Genomic DNA, 25,608 nt, shown 5'->3' on the forward strand with positions numbered 1-25,608 from the left:
TTTGTATGTGTGTGCATGCATGCGTGTAAAGTATAAAGGTCATCACAAAGTGCTAAGGGCCACTTAGCACTTCCACTAACTCCACGTGGTTGCAGACTGACTTGGAGAGCATATTTCATTCTCCTTACTTTGTCACTGGTTTCTAATACTCAGTTTGTATGTGCAATTAATAAATGATGTGTCATGATCAATTTGAATATTTACACATCTCTGTATTCTACACATTGCCAGCCCCATTCCTGGCTGGTAACAGGTATTCCATAATTAGTGAATGAGATTTGCCTTTGCTCTTTTTCCTTCCTGCCACACTGTCTTAAAGTTAGTTCAGGTCTGAATGACTTGCTAATAACCGATAGCTAAATTTTATGTTAATCTAGGGTCAAACTCTGATCCACACATTTGACGCTTAACTGCTCTCACCATGCATGACAAATAGTCATCAGGCTACTCCCTTCTAGGAGAAAATGCAGCAGTCTAGAAAGCACCACGTTCCAGTGGGTAGAATTCTTGGTGAGTCTGTACATAACAGAACAGGTTACAGCTACCTTGAAGTATTTGCTAATAGGAACTCTGGCTAAGGCAGCATCTTAAATAATATGTACAATAAGCATGCTGTCTCCAGAACATGTTGTAGCATTTATTAGCAGGGCGTAAGCTAAGGTAAGCTCCCATTAAAAAAAAAAAAAAAAAAAAAAATCTTTGTAATGATTAACAAGGGCCCAGTATAATTTAAGGTGTTCTTTGGAGTTTATCAATATGGCCTCATAAAAAGCCTGAATATAAGGGAACTGTGACTTTAAGTCATTAGAAGCCCAGTGGTTTGATAAAATAACAGGAAACAGACAATTTATTATGAGCAGTCTCAGTAGCTCTGGATTATCTATAAAACTTTTACAGCCTTCCCCAAGTGGCAAGAAGCCATAAAACTTGCCTGAATGAGGGACTTGTTAATTTACTTGTTAAAGCAAATTAAAAATTTATAAGTGCTTTTAGGTAAATGAGATCTTCTCTCATTGCTGCCCTTGCGGGGCCCTGGAGTCCTAGGAGGGGAGAGTGGCTATGCTCAGACACCACTACAGAACAATAAAAGCTATTAAATTGTTCCAGTTTATTACAGCAGAGCCGTGCAGCTGTTGCCATGGCTAGCAGTGGGGTACCAGTGGTTGACAGCCTGGAGTTTCACTGTGTTTTCTGTCTCACTCAAGAAAGAAGGAAGAGGAAAGGAGTTTTCTTTGCAATTCTTTAGTAGTTAATATTCAGACCACACCTTTTTTTTTTCTTTGCGTCATGAATCCAGGGATTTTAATCTACTTTTTCCTGTTTTCAGAAGTGTTTCTTTCAATTTCATAGGTTGCTGGTAAACCTTGTAATAAATTCCTACCCGTCATCATAACCTTTTAACCATTTAGACTATAGACAGAGGCCCAGGCCTTGGGGTGTTTGTGTAACCTTATCAACATTTTATTGAAAACAATCTCTCTTTTTACTTTCCCTTATTTAGCTTGGAGGTTAGAAGAAGGAGGTAAGAAAGGGGATCTGGTACATGTTCTTGTGTATTCAATTCCAAAAGCTGTGTGGAATCAGTACTTGCTGTAGAACCCAGAGTTTACAGGTAAAGGTAGACTTTCTTTTTCTCCTTTGGTTGAAAAACCAGCTTAAGTTAAAATTCTTGGATCTAAACATCTTCCTTGACCTTTTTCTGTTTCTCACTTGTTGAATTTCTTCCAGAGGTAACTGGAATAATGGGTGTTTGAGGATTGACTTTGACTGGTGGGGTCGTTTTTCAGTCTAAGGTCCTGTAGCTCGAGGGTTCTTGTTCTTGCTTCTCTTGCACTTGCTTCACAACAAGTCACCTGCTCTCTGCCCTGATGATAACAAGAATTTCAAGAAATAGAAGAAGGCATATTGCTCCACACAGATCAGAAGGTTTCATTTAGGAAGACCTTTTGCATTTATATGGCAAAAATGTGTGTTGTATCTCAATTATAGACCATATTTAATATTAAATAAAAAAGATGAATATTTCACAAGTCTACTTAAATTTTTAAGATCTTATCAGAAAAGTCAGGTTCCGTAAACATTTTCTTCTGGTAATATTTCCAATTACTGCACTAGAAAGGTACATTTTATTAACTTTTAGAACAGAAATGATCAATACAGGCATATTTGGTGCCAGTGTTTATTCTGCAATATCCACCCTTCAGCTACTTACATATAAATTCATATCTTTGATTTGGATTCTGCCTCAAACTATCTTGGAAAAGCATATTGAAAGTAAAACGTTACAGAAAGGTGGAGGTTAGAGAAAAAGCAGTAAGAAGTGGCCAATAAATATATGTATTTATAGTGAAAATGAATATACTACCCAAAGCAATCTATAGATTCAGTGCAATCCCTATCAAGCTACCAATGGTATTTTTCACAGAACTAGAACAAATAATTTCACAGTTTGTATAGAAACACAAAAAACCTTGAGTAGTCAGAGCAGTCTTGAGAAAGAAGAATGGAACTGGAGGAATCAACCTTCCTGACTTCAGACTATACTACAAAGCTCCAGTCATCGAGACAGTATGGTACTGGCACAAAGGCAGAAATATAGATCAGTGGAACAAAGTAGAAAGCCCAGAGATAAATCCACTCACCTGTGGACACCTTATCTTTGACAAAGGAAACAAGAATATACAATGGAGAAAAGACAATCTCTTTAACAAGTAGTGCTGGGAAAACTGGTGAACCACCTGTAAAAGAATGAAACTAGAACACTTTCTAACACCATACACAAAAATAAACTCAAAATTGATTAAAGATCTAAATATAATACCAGCAATGATAAAACTTTTAGAGGAAAACATAGAACACTTTCTGACATAAATCACAGCAAGATTCTGTATGACCCACCTCCCAGAATAATGGAAATAAAAGCAAAAATAAACGGGGCCTAATTAAGCTTAAAAGTTTTTGTACAATGAAGGAAACTATAAGCAAGGTGAAAAGACAGCCTTCAGAATGGGAGAAAATAATAGCAAACGAAGCAACAGACAAAGAATTAATCTCAAAAATATACAAGCAGCTCATGCAGCTCAATACCAGAAAAATAAATGACCCAATCAAAAAATGGGCCAAAGAGCTAAACTGACATTACTCCAAAGAAGACATATAGATGGCTAACAAACACACGAAAAAATGCTCAGCATCACTCATTATCAGAGAAATGCAAATCAAAACCACAATGATGTTCCATCTCACACTGGTCAGAATGGCTGCTATCAAAAAGTCTACAGACAATAAATGCTGGAGAGGGTGTGGAGAAAAGGGAACTCTCTTACACTGTTTTGGGGAATGCAGACTAGTACAGTCACTATGAAGAACAGTGTCGAGATTTCTTAAAATACTGGAAATAGAACTGCCATATGACCCGGCAATCCCACTGCTGGGCATATACACCTAGGAAAGCAGATTTGAAAGAGACACATTTACCCCAATGTTCATCATAGCACTGTTTACAATAGCTAGGACATGGAAGCAACCTAGATGTCCATCCACAGACGAATGGATAAGAAAGTTGTGGTACATATACCCAATGGAATATTTCTCAGCTGTTAAAAAGGATGCATTTGAGTCAGTTCTAATGAGGTGGATAAAACTGAAGCCTAAGTCAGAAAGAAAAACACCAATACAGTATATTAATGCATATATATGTAATATAGAAAGATGGTAATGACGACCCTATATGTGAGACAGGAAGAAACACAGATATAAAGAATAGACTTTCAGACTTTGTGGGAGAAGGTGAGGGTGGGATGATTTGAGAGAATAGCATTGAAACATGTATATTACCATATGTGAAATAGATGACCAGTCCAAGTTAAATGCATGAAACAGGGCACTCAAAGCCAGTGCACTGGGACAACCCAGAGGGATGGGATGGGGAGGGAGGTGGAAGGGGTTCAGGATGGGGGGCACATGTACGCCCATGGTTGATCCATGTCAATGTATGGCAAAAACCACCACAATATTGTAAAGTAATTAGCCTCCAATTAAAGCAATTAATTAAGTGTGTGTGTGTGTATATATATATATATTTAAATAACATTCTAGGGTTTTAGAAAGCATAAGCTTTTGAACAAGAAGATTCCTTAAGGTAAAAATTTCTTTCTGTAGTGACCCTTCTCCCGATTATTGTCCTGATATTTTTAATTGACTATGTTTTGGCTCTACTGAGCCTTTGTGTTGGCTGCTATCCAGTAGCGGTATGAGGGCTTCTCATTGTGGTGGCTTCTCGTTGCAGAACACAGACTCTAGAACACAGACACACGCTTCAGTAGTTGCAGCACATAGATCCAGTACCCCATGGCATGTGGGATCCTCCCAGACCAGGGATCGAACCCCTCGCCCCCGCACTAGCAGGCTGACTTTGAACCACTGGACCACCAGGGCCCCTGTCCTGACTATTATAGAAATACCACTGTGTACTTATTATACCTCTCATTGAACTTCATGAGACTCTTACTGTTTTGAATCTTATGTATTTTTCATTTAGAGTCTCTCATCTTCAGAAATGGCTTGGTTATAGTCATCTTTGCACAGATTATCTTTGTGCCTTAAGATTTGTGCGGTAGGGGTTGGCTTCACAGCCTTATGGATGGAACTTTAAGAGTGGAGCTTAATAGATCTCGTTTCACTGCGTTATTCCCACAGACTTGACCACAGGGAGTAGAAAGCTTTAGTGGCTGTACTGTGTAGTTTGGTCCTTGTAGAAGAGGACCAGCCTAAACTGCAAGTATAGAAAAAAAGTGATAAATTTAAAAAAATTTTTTGAATTATATAGGCAAATGACTTTGGGCCAAAGGTCAGCTGCTGAGGAACCACTGTACTTTCTGAGGAGATCCAGAAAGGACTTCGTTACAGTGGGGTGGTAGGCAGGCTTCCCTGGTGGCTCAATGATGAAGAATCCACCTGCCAATGCAGGAGACACAGGTTCAATCCCTGGGTCAGGAAGATCTCTTGGAGAAGGAAATGACAACCCACTCCAGTATTCTTGCCTGGGAAATGCCATGGACAGAGGAGTCTAGTGGGCCACAGTCCATGGGGTCACAAAAGAGTCTGATATGACTTAACAACCAGACAACAAATGTGGTAGGTACTGACGTATAGCTGCAATGAATAACTGATAACGCTTTTTGTAGTAAAATAGCAGTGCTTCAAAATATTTGCCTCTAACAGAGTTCACATTAGAAATTTAGTGTATATGTTCACTCGTTAGTAATATTGATATATGTTGTATAATGATTGCTTAATTGCTAATTTTCTTATGCTAATTGATGTTTTTCTATAAAACTAAATTCTTTAGCTCTTTACATTTATTGAATGCCATCTGGCTTATGAATTTTCATAAGAACTGCCAAAAAAGAGGTACAGACCCCCTCCCCCATCTTTCTCCTAAAAAGGTAGTAAATATGTATCCGTAATGACTTTTTAATGTGTAATTAGGGATTTCTTTTTTTTTTTTTTCCTGTAGGAATAAAACATTATTTCACTAAAAATATTTTCTGTCTCTCCCAACTTGAATTTCTTTCCCATGCTATCAATAGTCATTGCTATGGCAATATACCATCTTATTCTTTAAAAAATATCCTCTGTATTATTGCTCTGGCTAAGTATTTGGCAAATGGTACATTTGAAATATGTTTATCTTGATTGCCAGGCAAAACTCCACATTTATTTTTTATTGTCTTTTCATATCAAGATTTTTGTTTTACTTATGTATATTATGTGGGAATCTTAGTTTCCTTACCAGGGATATAACCCATACCCCCTGCATTGACAGAATGGAGTCTTAGTCATTGGACTGCCAGGGAAGTCCCAATTTTGTATTTTTTTAAAGTTTTATGTACATATTTGCCCATAATATTTTGGTTTAAAGTTATCATTAAGCTTTCATTGTACAGAAGCAAAGAAGTAAGTAGGTGCTATGTACAGTCTTTTTAGTTTGCAACACTTAGTGTTTTTTTCAGTGATTTCCTTTTACAGTGAGCTGTGAGCTCTCTGGCATCTCTGTACGTAGTTTTAGTACTATAATTTCTTTGTTTGCTAAGATAACATATATATATATGTGTGTGTGTGTGTATGTGTGTGTGTATGTATCTATATGTTGTCTTGTTCCATTTTGGCTACTATAACAAAACATCATAGACTTGGGTAGCTTATATGCAATATACATTTATTTCTCATAGTCCTAGAGGCTGGAAAGTCCCAACGTTGAGGAGCCAGGCAGATTCTATGTTTTCTGAGGGCCTGATTCCTGGTTCATAGATGTCCTGCTTTCCCCTTTTTCTCACATGGTAGGAAGAGTGAGGAAACTGTCTGGGATCTCTTTCATAAGGGCATTAATCCCACCCAAAAGGGCTCCACTTATGCCCAATCGCCTCTGATAGGCCCACCTGCTAATACCTTGAAATTTGGAATTAGATTTCAACATATGAATTTGAACTTGAAAGGGAAACAAACATTCAGTCTTTAGCATACATGTACAAATAGATTCAAGGGATTAAATCTGATAGAGTGCCTAAAGAACTATGGACAGAGGTTCATGACCTTGTACAGGAGGCAGTGATCAAGACTATCCCCAAGAAGAAGAAAATGCAAAAACGCAAAATGGTTCTCTGACAAGGCCTTAAAAATAGCTGAGAAAAGAGAGGTTAAAGGAAAAGGAGAAAAGGAAAGATACACCCATTTGAATGCAGAGTTTCAAAGAGTGGCAAGGAGGGATAAGAAAGCCTTCCTCAGTGATCATGCAAAGAATGAGAGGAAAGCAATAGAATGGGAAAGACTAGAGATCTCTTCAAGAAAATTAGAGATACCAAGGGAAATTTCATGCCAAGATGGGCACAGTAGAGGACAGAAATAGGTATGGACCTAACAGAAGCAGAAGATATTAAGAAGAGATGGCAAGAAGACACAGAAGAACTATACAAAAAAGATCTTCATGACCCAGATAACCACAGTGGTGTGATCACTCATCTAGAGCCAGACATCCTGCAATGCGAAGTCCAGTGGGCCTTAGGAAGGATCACTACTAACAAAGCTAGTGGAGGTGAAGGAATTCCAGTTGAGCTTTTTCAAATCCTAAAAGTTGATGCTGTAAAAGTGCAGCACTCAATATGCCAGCAAATTTGGAAAACTCAGCAGTGGCCACAGGACTGGAAAAAGTCAGTTTTCTTTCCAGTCCCAAAGAAAGACAATGCCAAAGAATGTTCAAACTATCACACAATTGTACTTGCAAAGTAATACTCAGAATTCTCCAAGACAGGCGTCAACAGCACGTGAACCGTGAACGTCCAGATGTTCAAGCTGGATTTAGAAAAGGCAGAGGAGCCAGAGATCAAATTGCCAACGTCTGTTGGATCATTGAAAAAGCAAGAGAGTTCCAGAAAAACATCTACTTTTGCTTTATTGACTATGCCAAAGCATAGTCACCACAACTGTGGTGGATCACCACAAACTGTGGAAAATTCTTCGGAGATGGGAATACCAGACCACCTGGCCTGTCTCCTGAGAAATCTGTATACAGGTCAAGAAACAACAGTTAGAACTGGACACGGAACAACAGACTGGTTCCAAATCAGGAAAGGAGTACGTCAAGGCTGTATATTGTCACCCTGCTTATTTAACGTATATGCAGAGTACATCATGTGAAATGCCAGGCTGGATGAAGCACAAGCTGGAATCAAGATTTCAGGGAGAAATATCAACAACCTCAGATATGCAGATAACACCACACTCATGGCAGAAGGCAAAGAACTAAAGAGCCTCTTGATGAAAGTGAAAGAGAAGAGTGAAAAAGTTGGCTTAAAACTCAACGTTCAGAAAACTAAGATCATGGCATCCAGCCCCATCATTTCATGGCAAATAGATGGGGAAACAATGGAAACAGTGACTGACTTTATTTTTTTGGGCCCCAGAATCACTGCAGATGGTGACTGCAGCCATGAAATTAAAAGATGCTTGCTCCTTGGAAGAAAAGCTGTGACCAACTTGGACAGCATATTAAAAAGCAGAGACATTGCTTTGCCAACAAAGGTCTGTCAAAGCTATGGTTTTTCTAGTAGTCCTATATGGATGTGAGAGTTGGACTATATGGAAAGCTGAGAGCCAAAGAATTGATGCTTTTGAACTGTGGTGTTGGAGAAGACTCTTGAGAGTCCTGAGTCCCTTGGACTGCAAGGAGTCCAACCAGTCGATCCTAAAGGAGATCAGTCCTGAATATTCACTGGAAGGACTGATGCTGAAGTTGAAAACCCAATACTTTGGCCACCTGATGAGAAGAACTGAGTCATTAGAAAACACTCTGATGCTGGGAAAGACTGAAGGCGGGAGGAGAAAGGGATGACAGAGGATGAGATGGTTGGATGGCATCACCGACGCAATGGGCATAAGTTTGAGTAGGCTCTGGGAGTTGGTGATGGACAATGAGGCCTGGCATGCTGCAGTCTATGGCGTCGCAAAGTCTGACACAACTGAGTGACTGAACATGTATATTTATATACATTAACACTAGAATTTAGCAATTTTTAAATAAGTAGTCCACATGCTTTTCTAATATTTTCCCTTTTAATAATCTTACACTAAATATTCCCAGCTAGAAATAATAAACTATAAACCAGACAAGAATTGCTTGGCATGTATAGGTTTTGAATAAAAGTAAAAGTAACTTGTCAATTAAAGTTTATTTTTTTAAACTTACCATTAAATTAATCTAAATTTCCTTACGTCAGATGACTAAAGTACATGAAATTGTATTCTCAGTTGCTTGACTGAGTGTGATGTGACCAAAATAATCCTACCCTGTATTAAAGTTTTGATTATTAGTCATTCTGGGATGAAATTTGAGATCATTTTATAGAATTTAGTTCATAGATTAATATTTTTAATATATTAGGATTTAGCTACATTAGGTTATTAGGACTTCCCTGATAGCTCAGTTGGTAAAGAATCTACCTGCAATGCAGGAAACCCTGATTTGATTTCTGGGTTTGGAAGATCTGCTGGAGAAGGGATTGGCTACCCACTGCAGGCTTCTTGGGCTTCCCTTGTGGCTCAGCTGGTAAAGAATCCACCTGCTATGCAGAAGACCTGGGTTCGATCCCTAGGTTAGGAAGATCCCCTGGAGAAGGGAAAGGCTACCGACTCCAGTGTTCTGGCCTGGAGAATTCCATGGACTATATAGTCCATGGGATCACAAAGAGTTGGACACGACTGAGCGACTTTCACTTTCACATTAGATTATGTATTAATTGTTCAGAATTGAGAGACACAGGTATAAAAATAACCAAGATAGGGTCTTGTCTGGAAGTCCACTGTTTTCAGATTACACAGTTCCACTGTGGGGAGCACAGGTTCGATTCCTGGTCAGGGAACTAGGATCCTTCACACCTTGGGGTAAGGCTGGAAAAAAAATTAAATACTTTAAAATAACCCAAGATGGGTGATAACATTTACTTATTTTTTCCATTACAAAGATTCAGAATATTTATAGCTAATTTGCTAATTGTTCCCACTAAAATATTTGGTCATTAAACTACAAATTATTGTTGTTACTTGCCCAGATGAATGGTCACATTGCAGTTGGTTAAAATATATCTGCGTTGCCAATGAATGATAATGATACTCTGGAGGATAGCATAGTATTATGGAATCACATGGACCCTAGGATAAAAGGCCTGGTTGTGAACTGTAGGTCTACCTCTTCCTATCTGTTTAACTTGAACACTTGCCTCCACTTACTTAACCTTAAATAGTAACAATCATGTCTGCCTCAGAGTTGTCGTGTAAAGAACCAGTAGCTTAGTGCAGTAGATTATGACACTACCTTAAGGACAGTAAACGCAACATTCAGCCAGTGGCCAGGAATCCTGGTAAGTAGCTCTGCTCATCACCATCTCTCTAGGTGCCTTTGGTCGGGTCACTCATGTCTGCACTTGCATTTCTTGTCCTGTGATGGGGACACATTACAGTTTACTTTGCTTACCCCAGAAAATTTATGTGAGAATTGAGTTAGATACATTATGTACAGTTGGGGGGAAATTATATAATAGCAAAACAAATAGGTACCGTATTCAGAGAAGGCAATGGCAACCCACTCCAGTACTCTTGCCTGGAAACTCCCATGGACGGAGGAGCCTGGTAGGCTGTGGTCCATGGGGTCACTAAAAGTTGGACACGACTGAGCGACTTCACTTTCACTTTTCACTTTCATTCATTGGAGAAGGAAATGGCAACCCACTCCAGTGTTCTTGCCTGGAGAATCCCGGGGATGGGGGAGCCTGGTGGGCTGCCATCTATGGGGTCGCACAGAGTCGGATATGACTGAAGTGACTTAGCAGCGGCCCCAGTAGCAGGTACAGTATTATTAAGCAGCTTAATGGTAACTGGCCACCCCATGTTAACCTGTCAGATCTGAGAATGTGCTATGTCTAATTGTCTTTCAGTGTTCTTGTGATGGTTGCCTTTACATGCTGCTATAATGGTAGAAGCTGCAGACTGGGATTCTTTTGGCAATCTGAGTCAAAATGAGTTGCATTATTAAACATATACATTGCTTTTAGAAACAACTCAATGAGAATTTCTGTTGTATATTAAGGGGCTAATGTGGCGTGGATTTTGGGGAGAAAACACCTAATTAGAAAGCTGGATCTGTTCTTAAACTGCGAGTGTGTGTACATCAAAGCCATCATAAGAATAAATTTAAGTCTGATAGTGTACATGGTTTCAGTACACATTGGTGAAATACCCTGCTGATTGCTGATTGAAAACAGTTGTTAATTCTCTACTTCACTAAATTCAGAGTGGAAAAACTTTCCTTAATAAAGAACAGATTGAGGAGATCCAAGACCTTACTGTGTGGGAATTAATGGCAGATGCATATACTGGTAGTTAAAATGTTTCATTAGATGTTAATGTCTTGCTGTGTTTTTAATTGTTCAGGAATTAGCCTCCAGAATATTAAAACCATCTGTTTGTTATCATGATGAAACAGAATGCTTAAATAGTTATTAATTTGTGTTTCTTGTCTTTTTTTTTTTTTTTTTTTTGAGGGATAATCTGTAAAACTTTGATCTGTTCAGAGTTCAGGGAATTCGGAATGTGGAAGTGAAAAAGAATTTTAAAACACACCACTGTCCCAAATAGCTATAGTTTTGTTTTTTTTTTTCCTACCTACTGTGCATATATTATGTGTACTCTTTTTCATATTCTTTTTCTAAAGTAAAATGAGTTATCTCTTGTTTTTCATGATGTGATTAAGAATGATCATAGAGCTGGTTTCCCTTAGAACTGCAGATTACTTTATATTCAATATCAAGAGAATTTAGACATTCTGAGGGTTGAAGGAAAGCTGAAATTTCTAAGTACATGTTGTTCTTTCTGTGCTCCACTAGGTCTGCATAACAACTGAGGGCTGTAGTCCTTATAGATTCAGGCTGACATTGGTTCTAGTCCTGCCTCTGCTGTTTTCTGCCTTTTGTGACATTGCTAGGATTACTTAGTCTTTTTCTGATTTGGTTTCTCTATCTGTAAATTGGGAAATAAAATTTGATTTACAGAATTTGGGGGCTTCTTAGAAATAGTATGTAGATTGCATATGTATTCTGTTAATACTACGTATATTAATTGCTTCATTTTTTGGTTACATGGAGTCAATGAGATATTCCAGGTGCCAGTGAGAATACGTGTTAGCATTGTAGCTGTACGAGCCAAGACCCTTCATTTCCTAGCATTTGCCTCTGTGTTGATAGCCAGACATTGGTGTGTTTTAAGTTCTTACCCTGCAAATGAGCTAGTATCATCTTATCTCTAGTTGTCTGTCAGGTGGGAGAGCTCTACAAGGGAAAGAACTCACCTCCCTTTGCCTGGGATTCCAGTTTCTGTTTCTGAGGGGTCTGGTCTTTGTCTTCTCATGTCTGGACTTGGTTAGGAAAAATGGTCAAGTTTTTTCTTCATTAATGTATGCAAATCAGCTAAAATCATGCTAAGAAATGGAAACTATGTATTTGAATCTTTCTGCACCTTAGAGAAGTGCCATGTTTTTAGACTAAGAATTTATGATAGTTGGAGAATTTATGATCCTCTGTATAAGCTTTCTTTACCATATTTGCCCCTCGTTCAAAATTGGATTATCCCATTCCCTATGTCTCTTTTGTCCAGGCTAAAAATGAGAAAGGCTTCCTGACCCGAAGTCTTCTGGAGCCAAGTGAAAATCACTATAGTGCAGTGAAGTTTGTTAAAAACCTTGAGTCTTTAGTTCAGGTTCGTCAGAGGTCAGGCAGATGATTCAGGCAGGTAATGCAGCACAGTGCAGGGCGTGGGGCGGTGCTGAAATCATCCCGTGTGACTTCAGAGTTAATTCAGTCAGCGCTGCCATTTCCAGTGGTATGAACTGGTACTAAAGATCATTTGTTGTCCTGACAAAGGAAACTTATACCATGTTGGAGAATGTATGTATTTCTATAACCAATTGGGTTTCTTTTATAAATGATGTTGTTGCTCTTATTAAATGTGTTTGATAGTACACAGTAACATCCCTTCATATGGGATCTTAGAAGATATTTGTTGGATTGATTTTAAAAAAACAAGAAAATGATTTTTTATATTAAAAATATTTGTTAGAAGGTAAATAAGATTTTTAAAATGCTTCATATTACCCAAATTATTCAAAAGTGGCAATTTCATCAATAAGCGTATATAGTACTAAGAGAGCTATTAACTTCTCTTGATAGTGGTTTTTGACCTTTTGCTGAACAAGTACTTTTAGAATTCTTAAATGCCAGGATGAAGATTTATTAAACTAAGTGCAATTATATGCTACTTTTCATTTTATAATCCTATACCTGACTATCTGAAATATTTTAAATTACATATGATCACTGTTTCAAGAAGAAAATCAGCAATGGCACTTTGTGAAGACTGAGGAATTTGAAGGCTTATGTGAATAGCGAGGCCATGGTTAACTAGTGTACACTCAGTTTTCATATTACCACTCTACTTTTGAGCTTTCTTTTTTGCAAATCCCAAAAGGCTAACTTTGTGAGATCCAATCATACTCTTTGTTAATATCTCTAAAAGCTATTTCATGGAGGATTTGAAAGACTGACTTACATGCTACAGATATGATGCAGAGACATCTCTGATGGTCCAGTGGTAAGAATCTGCCTGCCAGTGCAGGAGACATGGGTTCGGGAACATCCCACATGCCATGAAGCAGCTAAGCCCACGTCCCACAACTACTGAGCCTGTACTCTAGAGCCCACCTGCTTACTACTGAGTCCATGTGCTCTAGAGCTCGTACTTCTCAATAAGAGAAGCCACCACAACGAGCGGCCTGTGAGCCTCAACTAGAGAGCAGTCCCTTCTCACTGCAAATAGAGAAAGCCTGTATGCAGCAACGAAGACCCAGTGTAATCCATAAATAAATAAAAAGTTTTTTAAAAGATTCTGCATATTGACCAATTCAACAGATACTTATTGAACATCTAATTAACGTAGGCACTATTTTAGATTCTGCAGATATAATAGTGAATAAAACAGATAAGAATCCTGGTACTCAAGTAGCTTCTTATTTACTTGCAGTGTGGTTGGGGTGGGAGATGTGTTTGAAGGAGGACAGTGGACAGATAATATAGGTAAACATTAGATGGTGTTAAGTAGAAGCAGGGTAACACTTGTAAAGAGGATGATCTAGAAAGTCCTCACTGAGAGACATGTCAGTAAACATCTGAGGAAGGGCAGTCGTGAACCACGTGCCTTTGGGGGCTAAATATCTCAAACAACAAGTACCACAAGTGCAAAGGCCCTGAGGTGGGGGCCAGCCCGGCTTATTTGAAAAATAGTGATGAGGCCAGTGAAACTGTTACAGAGTGAACAAGGCAGAGAGGAGTAGAAAATGAGGCCAAGAGAAAGAACGGGGGAACCAGACAGATTGGGGGCTACTTTGTAGGCCATTAGAGTGACCTTTGTCATTACTCTTACTTTTTTATAGGAGCTCTCTGGCTCCTGAGAGAGATGCATGGACATAGTGGACAAAGGCACAAACTGGATATCAGATAGGAAGGTATTGTTTTAATCCAGGTAAGAGAAGACGGCAGCTTTGAACAGGGCAGTAACTGTAGAGAGAAAGATTTTAGCCTTGGCCAAAGGTGAAGTTGCTGTTGATAACAGTTAGACACATCGAAGATACTACTTTAGTTGTTACAAGTTTGAGATTCCTATTACACGTCTAAGTGAATTTGCAGATGCAGCTGGTTTGAGGAGACTAAAATTGGGGGAAGAGATTGAGGCAAATGAAGCATCATCAGCACATAGGCAGTATTTGAAAACATGACACTGGATGAGATCATCAAGGGTAGTGATTATAGACAGAAAAAAGAAGAGGTCCAAGGACAGAGCCTTGGGGAACCTAATGTCAAGATGTGTAAGGAATGGCCAGAGGAGGTAGGAGGAAAAGCAGGAGTGAAGCAAAGTACTTTTAGGATGAGCAGTTGTGTTCGATGCTACTGTAGCTACTGATGCTTCCTGTAGATAGATCAGTAAGATGGGGACTCACAGTGACCGATAGGCTTAGCATTTGTAGGTAACTAATGATTGGCACTGCCCTCCAATCAAGGCAGGATGGACTCTCGCCCTCTGGCCTGCTCTGGTCCTCAAGCCATCCCCTTCCCAGAGTGGAAGAGTTCAAAGGACCACCACCCTACATTCCACTTGGATCCCACCACTCCCCCTCTTATAGCGTGCTTACTAATTTTCTGGGACTTCAGAAGTCTTAGCCTACATACTCTCAATCTGGTTTTCACAGTCTGTTTCCTAGGTCTGTCTGCCTGAAAGCAGGCTGCACCACAGCCATGCATGTGGTCAGACCTGAGCTGGGGCACTGCTCGTGGTAGCTGGGTAAAGTGAGCATGTGGATGGAAACTGGAGGTTGGGCTGGGAAGTTACCCCGTGAGCAGGTGAGGCTTTTGAGATGTCGGAGAGAACTACAGTTGGGAAGAGAAGGACACCAGACCAGGGGCTGGTTGTTCTGCTCTGCCACGTTCTGTCAAGAAACTTTAAGGCATATAGAAGTCTAACGTAAATCCTGACCTTCAGTGTGAACATTCATTTAAGCAAGGTCAGTGGATAAGATATTTTATTTAACACTCTATTAGCTTGACTTACAACTTTTAACTATTTAGACTTAACTGTTTTGATTCTCTTGCCCGGAGATCTGCAAATGCTTCTGATAGCTATTTTCGGTGAGCTGGACAGGAGCAATTTCATTGCATGCTGAGGACAATTGCCTCATTAGAATGGGTTAAACAGAGAATGGGAGGAGGAAAATGAGAGATACTGAATAAAATGTTTTTAAGGATTTTTTTGTAAGGGGGATCTTGAAAAGGTAGCTGGGTTTCTTTGTTTTGTCTTGATTCATTGTTTTGTAAGGTCGAAACAATAATAAATGGAATGTTTGTACTCTAAAGAAAAGACTTAGTTTGTTGGTGCTGCCATGAGAAAATGCCACAGAGTGGGTGACTTAAACCAGGAATTTATTTTCTCACAGTTGTGGAGACTAGAAGTCCCAGATGAAGATAATGGCGGGTTTTCCTTCTTCTGGGGCCTCTCTTTTTCCCTGCAGAGGAGGCCGTCTTCTCCCTGTGCCCTCACACGGCCTATTCTCTGTGCCTGTGTGTATCTCATGCCTCCCTGTGTCACAGTCTCGTCTTCTTATGAGGACACCAGTCTGATTGAGTTAGAGCCCACCCTCATGACCTCATTTTAACTTAATTGCATGTTTAAAGTCCCTATCTTTAAATAAGTCACATTCTGAAGTAATGAAAGTTATGGTTTCAATATATGAATTTGGGGCGGACACATTGGAAAAGACCATGTGTGTCTTGAAGATTGAAGGCAAAAGGAGAGAATGGCAACAGAGGGTGAGATGGTTGGGTGGCATCACTGACTCAGTGAACACGAGTTTGAGCATACTCCTGGAGACAATGAAGGACCCGGAAACGTGGCATGCTGCAGTCCATGGGATCGAAAAGAGTCAGACATGACTGAAAAACAACAATAACAATTCAGTCTGTAGTAGGGATTTCAGATACTCTTGAATATGTATGTGTGGAACCCATACCACCTATGAAAAATGACTATGGCTTCTCAAAAGAGTTGACCTTAGTGTTTCCTAAACAAGTTCATTTCTGTCCTCCTTGAAGTGATGTAGCCTAGTAATGTAGCCTAGCCTAGCCTAATGTAGCCTACTCAACAGTTGGTGCATGTTTGATAATACAGACTGAATTCTCTCAGCTCACCCCATCCCAATTCAAACTCATATGTTTAAGTCCGAACCCTCAATTTATTTGGAGTAAGGAAGTAATTAAGGTTAAATGAGGTCCTAAGAGGATATGATTAATATCCTTTATTAGAAGAGTGATTAGAAGGATTGTTTTCTTTTTTCCCTCCGTATGAGGACTCAGAGAGATGGTGGCTTTCTGTAGGACAGGAAAAGGGCTCTTACCAGAAACTGCTGGAATGGCCTTTGTCTTGTTCTTATATTTCTGACCTCCAGAAGTGAGAAAATTTCTGTTATTTAAGCCATCAGCCTGGTATTTTGTTACGGCAACCTGAGTCAATTAAGACATTAAGATACACATGGACATCAACATTCAAAAAAACAAAAAAGGAGAGGGGAGAAGATCTAAACAGATATTTCTCCAGAGAAGATATACAGATAACCAACAAGTAAATGAAAAGATGCTCAACATCACTAATTATTAGAGAAATGCAAATCAGAACTACAATGAGGTATCACCTCCTACCAGTCAGAAGGGCCATTCACAAAGTCTCCATATACTAAATTCTGGAAAGGGTATGGTGAAGAAGGACCCTTCCTATGTTGTTGGTGGAAATGTCAACTGGTACAATGACCAAGATTCCTTAAAAAACTAAAAAGAAAACAGAGTGGGTATATGTATAACTGATGCACTTTGTTGTACACTTGAAACTAACACAACATTGTGAATAGTCCAATAAAAAAGAAAAGCTAAAAGTAGAACTACCATACGATCCAGCAGTACCACTCTTAGGGATTTATCTGGAAAAGACAAAATTCTAATTTGAAGAGATAACGTATTCCTGTGTTCATAGCAGCACTATTTACTCACTAACCAAATGATACTGTCTCAGAAATTCTTTCCAGTAATCAAAATCTCACTATCAGAAGGCTAGAAACTGTACCAAAGCAGTCAAACATCGCTTCATCCAATTATTTTTGCATTGCATGTGTTTATTGTGGATTTTTGAACCTATATGAAAACAGATTTATTTTTCAGTCCACAGTCATGCTTAAGGAATGCCAAATAGACAAGCTTTTCCCTTTAATCTCATTCTTGTGCATTATTTTTCCCCCAGATAGTTTAGACTTCTTTTTTGATAGGAAATGAAAAGTCAGGTTGTTATCATGCCTTTTGTCAACATAATTCAACTTGGAAATAGTACCCAGGTTGTAGATAGAGATTTTATTTATATATGAGCACTGATTTTTACACTTCCATTCCCTTTCCTTCACATTATTAAGTTATGAAGAGATAGTATCATAATAGCCTCTTGGCCAAATCATAGAGTAATGATTCTCTGGATAAGCCATAGAACATTATTAAGTTTTGTTGTTTGGGTTGCATTTGTCTGTTGGAAGGATATCAAAGTTGGTTAGGTTGCTCTTAATTGCTTTTCGTTTATATTTGAGACTACATAGTTAGATTGATCTTAGCTTATTTTCTGCTCTTTATTTGATTAACTTTTCAACGTTTTCTATTGCCGTGAAGTCCATTGAATCTGTTTAAATTTGAATAATGTATGTGATAGTCCAGTGTAAGTACTTCAGTCATTTCTGTTTTTTTCAGGCAAATAACACAGTCTTCATGTTATTATCTATGGAATACCTTAAGTATTTATTTGGGGACATCAGTGACAAAGAGAAATGACACTCCAAAATCCAGGCATATACAGGAACCCTTTTTATGATACATGGATTGAGGCAGTTCCTCCTTTTCTTGCCTTTGGAAACTGACTGTAGTAGGCAAGATCCCAAGATGACCCTCCAGATACGCCCTGTGTTTACTGCCATGATTAGATTTTTATATGGACAGTTGACTTTAATAAAGAGAGTTGTGTTCTTTTGCTTCATTAGTCTGATTTAATCGGTAAGTCTTCAACCAGGGAACTCTTTTCTGGAGTAAAAAATGAAAATCAGGGGACTTCTTGTTGTTTAGTTGCCAAGTTGTGTCCAACTCTTTTGTGACCCCCTTGGACTGTATTCCACCAGTGTCCTCTGTTCATGAGATTTCCCAGGCTTGGAAATGGGAATTGGAATGGGTTGCCATTTCCTTCTCCAGAGGATCATCCTGACCTAGGGATTTAACCTCTAGCTCCTGCATTAGTAAGTGGATTCTATACTACTGGGCCACCCAGGAAACCCTGATGGATTCTTATCTTTTTAAAATAAACTGCTCTATTAAAATATTCATTATATATAACATTATATTTCTATTATATATGATGAAATTTATTCATTATCAGTCTAATATATTAACAGAGATGTACAACCATCACCATACTACAATTTTTAAACTTTGCCATCACCTCCAAAATTTCCCTTGTGCCCATTTGAAAATTGGTGGATTCTTACATTCGTTTGCAAAATTCATTAGAATTTGGTGGGCTGTTTTTTATTTATTATTAAGTCTAATTTGTTGCCTTTCATTAGAATTTTGCAGCTTTTTAAAATTAAGATCATCCATGTGGTTCTCTTTTTGTTTTCTTACTATCAAATTTGGGCACAGATTAACTTTACTATTTTTTTTTCCAAGCTCTGGATCAAATTTTGTTAAAGTTTTTTAAAAACTGAAACTAATTTAGTATGATTTTTGTCAGTATCAACAGAGAATTATGTTTACTACTTAATTTAGAATATGTTCATTATCACATTTTTGTAATGATAATCATATTATTATTACATTGTATTGCTAAGTCGCTTCGGTCGTGTCCGACTCTGTGCGACCCCATAGATGGCAGCCCACCAGGCTCCCCCGTCCCTGGGATTCTCCAGGCAAGAACACTGGAGCGGGTTGCCATTTCCTTCTCCAATGTATGAGAGTGAAAAGTGAAAGGGAAGTCTCTCAGTCGTGTCCAACTCTTTGCGACCCCATGGACTGCAGCCCACCAGGCTCCTCCATCCATGGGACTTTCAAGGCAAAAGTACTGGAGTGGGTTGCCATTGCCTTCTCCACATTGTATTGGCATAGTATTATTATATTATTTCTGGGTTTTGATTTTTATCTCTTCATTCTTAAATATATAAGAAGTATGTCTCATATTTGTCCCAATTTTACTTTAATGTATTAATTGTATAATATTTAAATTTCCAATTCATTATGTAGTATTTATTTTTGTAATCTCCTTTCTCTAATCTTCCCCACTGTTGCTTTTCTTGTTGTGTTACTTTTTGTTCTCTGTAGTTAGGCTGTTTATTTCTGTTACTTCCAATCTGGTAGAAAATACATAAGTTAATCTCTAACACAGAATTAACAGATCTTGTTAAATGTTTTACTTATGTATTTATAATTTTCACTTTCTTAATTTATAAGTGCTGTGTTTGTTATTTTTTCTATGACTCAGTTATCATTGTGGAGAGAATTTTTATTATCTTTATATTGAATAAAAATCTCTAGGTAATATGGATATTCAGTTTAAAATGTCATTAATTTTTACTATCCAGAAGGCTGTTCATGTAGTTTCTGAATTTTAATACCTTGATATTCGTTGTAGCTTACTTCATCTTCAGTTTGTGGTAATGTCCCCTGGATGCTCTGGAAGATGTGGTCTATATAAGTTACCTAATTGAATATGTATTACTTGAGTCAAACTGAGTTCTGTAACCCTTAACCCCTGGGTCCCTTTCTGCTGTTTTATTTTCTTAGTGTAAGTAGCATGCTAAAGTTTTTTAACTCCTGTTGATTTCCTTTTATAAAGAAAAGAAGTGTAAAAGGTAAATACTATACCTTTTATTGCTACAAAATGATTGGCATATGATTTAGCCATTTATTTCTAATATTTTGTCTTTTTTTCTCTTTTAAAATTTAGGAGTGCTTTATGACCAACAAATACATTTTTTTTTTACTTTACCTAATACAAACTAGATATCTTTGCCTTTAAAAAAAAAGGAGCTTAATCCATGAATGTTATTGGTATAATAACTAATATACTTAGCCATATTCTTGCTTTCTTGCTATTTCCCTTATTTTTTTTCTGTTTCTGATAATTATGATTTTTATTATTTTACATTTGATAGTAACTTAGAAAGCAAATAACTTTAGTATTTAAATTTTACTAGTGATTATTTTATGATTATGAAATCCTTAAAATTCTTCCTCTAACTGTTGAAAACAATAACAGTATATCTTCTGATTCTGTGATCCCAGAGAAATTTCACACAAATTCCTTGTACTACCCTAGTTTCCAGAATTTAATTTTTGTTTCTGTCACATGTTATTATTATGTGTTTAAAAGTACATTTATTTCTTAAAAACAAGTTTTTTCTATTCAACTTTGTAATTTTGTTTGTACTGGTTATTTCCCGCTAGCTTGTTTGGACGTGTCCAACCTTTTCATTAAGTTATTTACTTTGGTTCTGTGCCTCTCCTCCAAAATACCTTTTAAAGCCTAAGAAATAAAACAGTCAAATGCCACTCAATCTATGAAACTTTCTCCACTTGGGGACAGTTTTATATGGGAAAAATAAAACACCACTTTTATGAGATTAAATACTCAACTGTTTTGATGTTAGTGGAGGTATATTTTAAAATATCATTGAACAGGAGATTTGGTGCTTATTGGCACCTTCAAGAAATGTTGTATGTTGTTCATTTAGATCCCTGCAGGAATACTCAGCAGTCCAAGATAAGATTTATGGTGCTTTGAGGAACCAAAACTGGGGTAGGAGATTACTTTCAGCTGTTCTTATGCATGGCACTGCGTCAGTCAGTCACATCGGTCATCTAGAGTTCTGGGCTTAGGTATCTTCTCACATACTTCATCCCTTTGTGAGTTTTGTTTGAAGGGTTAATGACACCTTCTAAACATCTTGCATCTGTGGAACTCTCCATACATACACTGAAAAGAATGGCACAGCCTGGCTCTCAAATCTTGCCAGGTGTGCATAGAATTGCTCCACCTTCCCTCAGTCTGGGGCAGTGGGACTGTTACATGTTCATTAGCTGTAATAAAACCATGTATTGTTATTTTCCTAATTAGTCATTAATAATAGTTAACTCTGTAATGACAACACAGTTTCAGAGCATGGTAAATATACTGCTGCCTACGAAATCTAATGAAAACACACTGGCTTCTTATATTTTACAAAAGATGATAATCCTGCTAGTATTATAGCCACTCATTCTAGATGCTAGCTTCCTTTCACTTTTTTTTTTTTTTCTAGTTCTGATTCTTAAACTATATTATACCTAATTGGTAGAAACTTCTAAAGCTAGAGTGAATTGTAGTAATTTTTAAATAAGTGAGGTCCTTAGATATCTTAAGACTGATAGTAAAAAATTTCATTGCATCATTTATAGCAGAAACTTTCTTAGAGTTGCTGTGAATGCTAGGAGAAATCAATGCATGCAGATTGATTTTTCTTAGGTCTTTAAATGTTTAAGCCAGCACCTGGCCTTTGTAATGTTTCTTGGTTGTAGGTAATAGCTGGGAATTTCAGGTGAAGGATTACAACTTCGGAGTTAGTTATGCTACCCCGAATGATCCATTGGATGTGGTTGAAAATGCCAGTCTTAAATGTATTCATGGGATTAGGAAGGAATACTTCTTTGCCTGAAATCTTGTGGGTTAGCTTTAGTACTTACTGTAGTCAGTCTGTATCTTTGAAATATTGAGCTGTCTGACAGCTTAAAATCCTAAGTTTCCTTTAAACTTGAGCCTGGCTTTGGAGGTAAAAGGGGTGGTATGGGGGTGGATTTTATGTAAGGCTCTCTGAAGAGAATTCACTGAAGTGCTTTTGCTGGCAGGACATAAGGAAGGCTGGTAAGCTGCTTCCTCTGAGTTTTTCTTGGGTTTTGCTCTTAGCCTAGATCAACATTTAGTCAGATAATTTACATCAGGGCCACTGGGGTCTCTTGTTGGACCTTGTTGAAGTCATCCTTTTCCTTCCATGAAGAAACGTGGAAGAGACCCAAAAGGAAAGTCCAGATTTTGTTAAGCCATTTGAGCGTTAGGAAAAGTTTTGATTTTCTTATTCTCTGAATTCCCAGTTTGATGTTTATTTCTCCTCTAAGTTGGAGGACTTAGTTTTTATAAACATTATTTGATCAAATGTTACCTAATAAGATTTCTTTGTGAATACAGTTAGTTACCACAGATGTATTGAAAATAAATTCTGTGGGAGAATACTGGTCTACCACAGAATCATTATTTCCAGGTTAAATGTAAACATTTAAACAAGCACTGTGAATTACAATGAAGATAGCAGTAGGCAGTAGAGACATGGGGTTAGTCCTCAATCTGTTTGCTAATTCTGAGCAGATTTCCTTTATTTATTTATTTTTTCCATTCCACACATTGGAGCTAGTTTTACCTGCCTCTACTTAACTCAGAGATCCAATGAGATAAGAGTTCTGACGTTGTTTATGAATTACATTCCACACACAGATTTTATCATTAGTATAAATATATTTAATGCAGGTCTTTTAAAACTTGATAAAATATATCACAATTATAAAAGGCATTTAATGAAAAATGAGATGCTTGCTAGACTTTGAAAGCATATGTCAAAAAATAAATATATAGAGAAAGAACGCTTTAAAGACCATGGTGGAAGAGATAATATCTGAGCTTCAAAAAAAAACTTTGACCTGAAAAGTGCAGAGAGAATGAGAGTGAGCATTCCAGACTGAGAAAATCTAGTGTGAAAAAGTACAGGCCAGGAATGGACTTGACATGTTCAGGAAATTGAAAGGAAGTGATGTTCATTTTAGGTTAAATTCCCCTTTATTACAAGTATAAAAATGAAAACTTGAAGAGAATGACAGTATTCTGAACTTTTATACCATAGTAATAAGGAAAGGCTCATATAGCTTGCATCTGAATTAACTTAGAATTAGCAGGTTTAACAGTAACTTAGGAGGAAACTAAGTACTTAAGGGCTCAGGAGGATACAGAATAAAATTAGGATCATTTTTCTTGGTTCCATTAGAGAAGACTTCCTGGAGAAAGGGATTTTAGAAGGAAGTGATAAAAGTGGATTTGTAGAAATGTTGAAATAAAAAAAAAGAATGCATTTTACATAGCGGGGATTTGGGAATAGCTGATTAGATGGTATGACCAAAAGTCAGGCCTGAACTGTAGTCTTTAAAGAGGCACATTAAAGCTACAAGAAATGCTGATTTGATTTCATTCTCCGTTCATCTTGGTTCCTCTTCCCCCATGGTCCCAGAGCCACATGAAAGCCTGCAGCCAAGATGTTTGGTACCTGTTACCTGTTCTACTCTCTGAAATTCCTTGCTACCCAGAAATAAGGGGCTTGTGTTCTGTTTGACATTTCCCATTTTCTAACCCATGCCCCCCTCTTCCTATCTCCTCACAGAAGAAGTTGTTGTTGTTTTAAATTCCGATAAGACTCCTGATCATTTCCTAGCATGTTGGTTTCCCTGCCTTTTCTTTTTGACTTTCTCTCATAAAGAATATCTTTCTCTCTCCTTTCAGCCATAGGTGCTTAATCTTTTTTTTACAGTTCAAGACTTCAGAAATTACCTTTCCTCCGAACACCACTGGCTCGTTTCTGGTTTTCATTTAGCGTGTATGTATTTCATTGTGTTGCTGTCTCTGTTTATCCTGCTCTGTCTTTCTCTCGCTAGAGTGAGCACATTGTAAAGGGGCTCTGTGTTGTAACTTGCATCACATTGCTTGGGTTCTCTGCAAACGTGGTTGGTGATAACATCACAGACTAATGGTCCATGTGAATTTGACTCACTCTTATATAGAGTCGTGGTTTGCTGTTCTGTGTGTTTGTTAATTTTGAATGGAAAATCAGATCTGGGTAAATGTGTCGAACATCCTGTACATGAAAATCAGAGCCAGTAAATGTGTAGAAACTGGTAACAGCTTTGTAAAGCTATGAAACAGCAGAGACTATTTAAGTTGGTCAATAAGCACCATATCTCTAGTTTTTACTCTCAGGCTCAGATGTTATACTTAATACATAGTTGTTGAATGGATGTTGACTTAATTTACTTAAGCTGTTGGTCTTAATTTGGTATTTTAAAATACCTTTAGAATATTATCTTGAAAAACAGGGTCATTGTCTCCCTAGTGGTTAAAGGATAATATAAAGAATCTCATCATTTTCTCTTAGGAAAATAAAAACTTGTTTTTTGTTCTCTTTGTTGGTTCTTTTTTTTTTTTTCTCTCCATAAGAGGACAGAGAGAATAAGATGGAAATCATAGCTGGTGAAACCTGGATTGGAAAAATCTCAGGGAAGATTACCCTCCAAGATTCATGTTAGACTTTTCAAGTGTTTATTTAAGGCTTGCTCAGGTCTTCTTATCTACATTGACATTTTATGCTAAATGTTTTACTTATCTTATCCCCCATATTTCTTTCTACAGCAGCTTGCCTGGCCCTATTCAGAAGCTGAGAAAAATGCTAAAGACCAGGACCTTAAATTGTTCATTTTTGACAAGGCTTAGAGAATAAGGGTGAAGGAGCAGTTGTGTGAGGAGACCACTGACACTTTTCTTTTTCCTCTTTTCTTCTTCCTTCAGCTCAAGCCAGGGCAGAACAGCTGCAGGGACAGTGACAGTGAAAGCGCCAGTGGAGAATCCAAAGGCTTCCACAGGAGCAGCTCCCGGGAAAGGCTCAGCGACGTAAGTTAAAAAAAACTGAAACCACCAGACCACACATCCCTTGAGTCCAGTTTCAGTTCACCAGCACATCCCTTCATGTCATTTTGTAAATACCCAAGCATTTTTCCTCTCTCGGCAGACACATATATGAGCCTTGCTTTATAGTATTGTTCTGTTTTCTAGTTTGACTTAAAATGTGTTTAAAGAATTATAAGGTACAGAAGGAAGTGATGGTACTTTTGGTGTCTGTGTTACAAATGGAAGACCTAGTCTGGCAGCGCTGCAGCTGGGAGGTGACCTGCTTAAATGTGGGCCTTTGTCACTTTCTCACCTGTGAGATCTGTAACAGCCCCTTTCTTTGGTTTTATTCCTGTTGGAAGGGATGACTAACCCACCACTTACTTTCCTTCTGATTTCTAGAGGAAAACCCCCGTGAGCACACACTACATGCCTCTTAAGGGGGCCTGTCCACCTTCTAGACCTGTTCTAACCACTCTCCAGGCCCCTGTGCACCAGCAAGGCACAGAACTACTTCTTCCCTCTTGGGGTGGTCTCACACCCCTCCCTAATGTGTCGTAGAGCAGGATCCTTGACCCATCTTTGCACCTGAGAGCAACATTTTAAAACTTTCCTTTAAAATAGATCAAGTAGGGGGAAAATTTTATTCGTGAT

The 25,608-nt window shown here is 38.0% G+C and overlaps 1 protein-coding gene across 15 annotated transcripts in view; it reads left to right on the forward strand.

Annotated features, from left to right (window-relative positions):
- Positions 1 to 25,608, forward strand: part of AUTS2 (activator of transcription and developmental regulator AUTS2) — a 1,218,095-nt gene that overhangs the window by 496,076 nt on the left and 696,411 nt on the right. For all 15 annotated transcript variants that reach the window (XM_086374668.1, XM_086374650.1, XM_086374654.1 and 12 more), the window contains one exon: positions 24,856 to 24,957. In XM_086374668.1, coding sequence (XP_086230794.1) covers positions 24,856 to 24,957 — 102 coding nt within the window. The remainder of the gene's footprint in view (positions 1 to 24,855; positions 24,958 to 25,608) is intronic.

The sequence above is a fragment of the Bos grunniens genome, chromosome 25, assembly GCF_055505025.1.
Source record: "Bos grunniens cultivar Pamir isolate PY7600 chromosome 25, Bosgru_T2T1.0, whole genome shotgun sequence".
Lineage (NCBI taxonomy): Eukaryota > Metazoa > Chordata > Mammalia > Artiodactyla > Bovidae > Bos > Bos grunniens.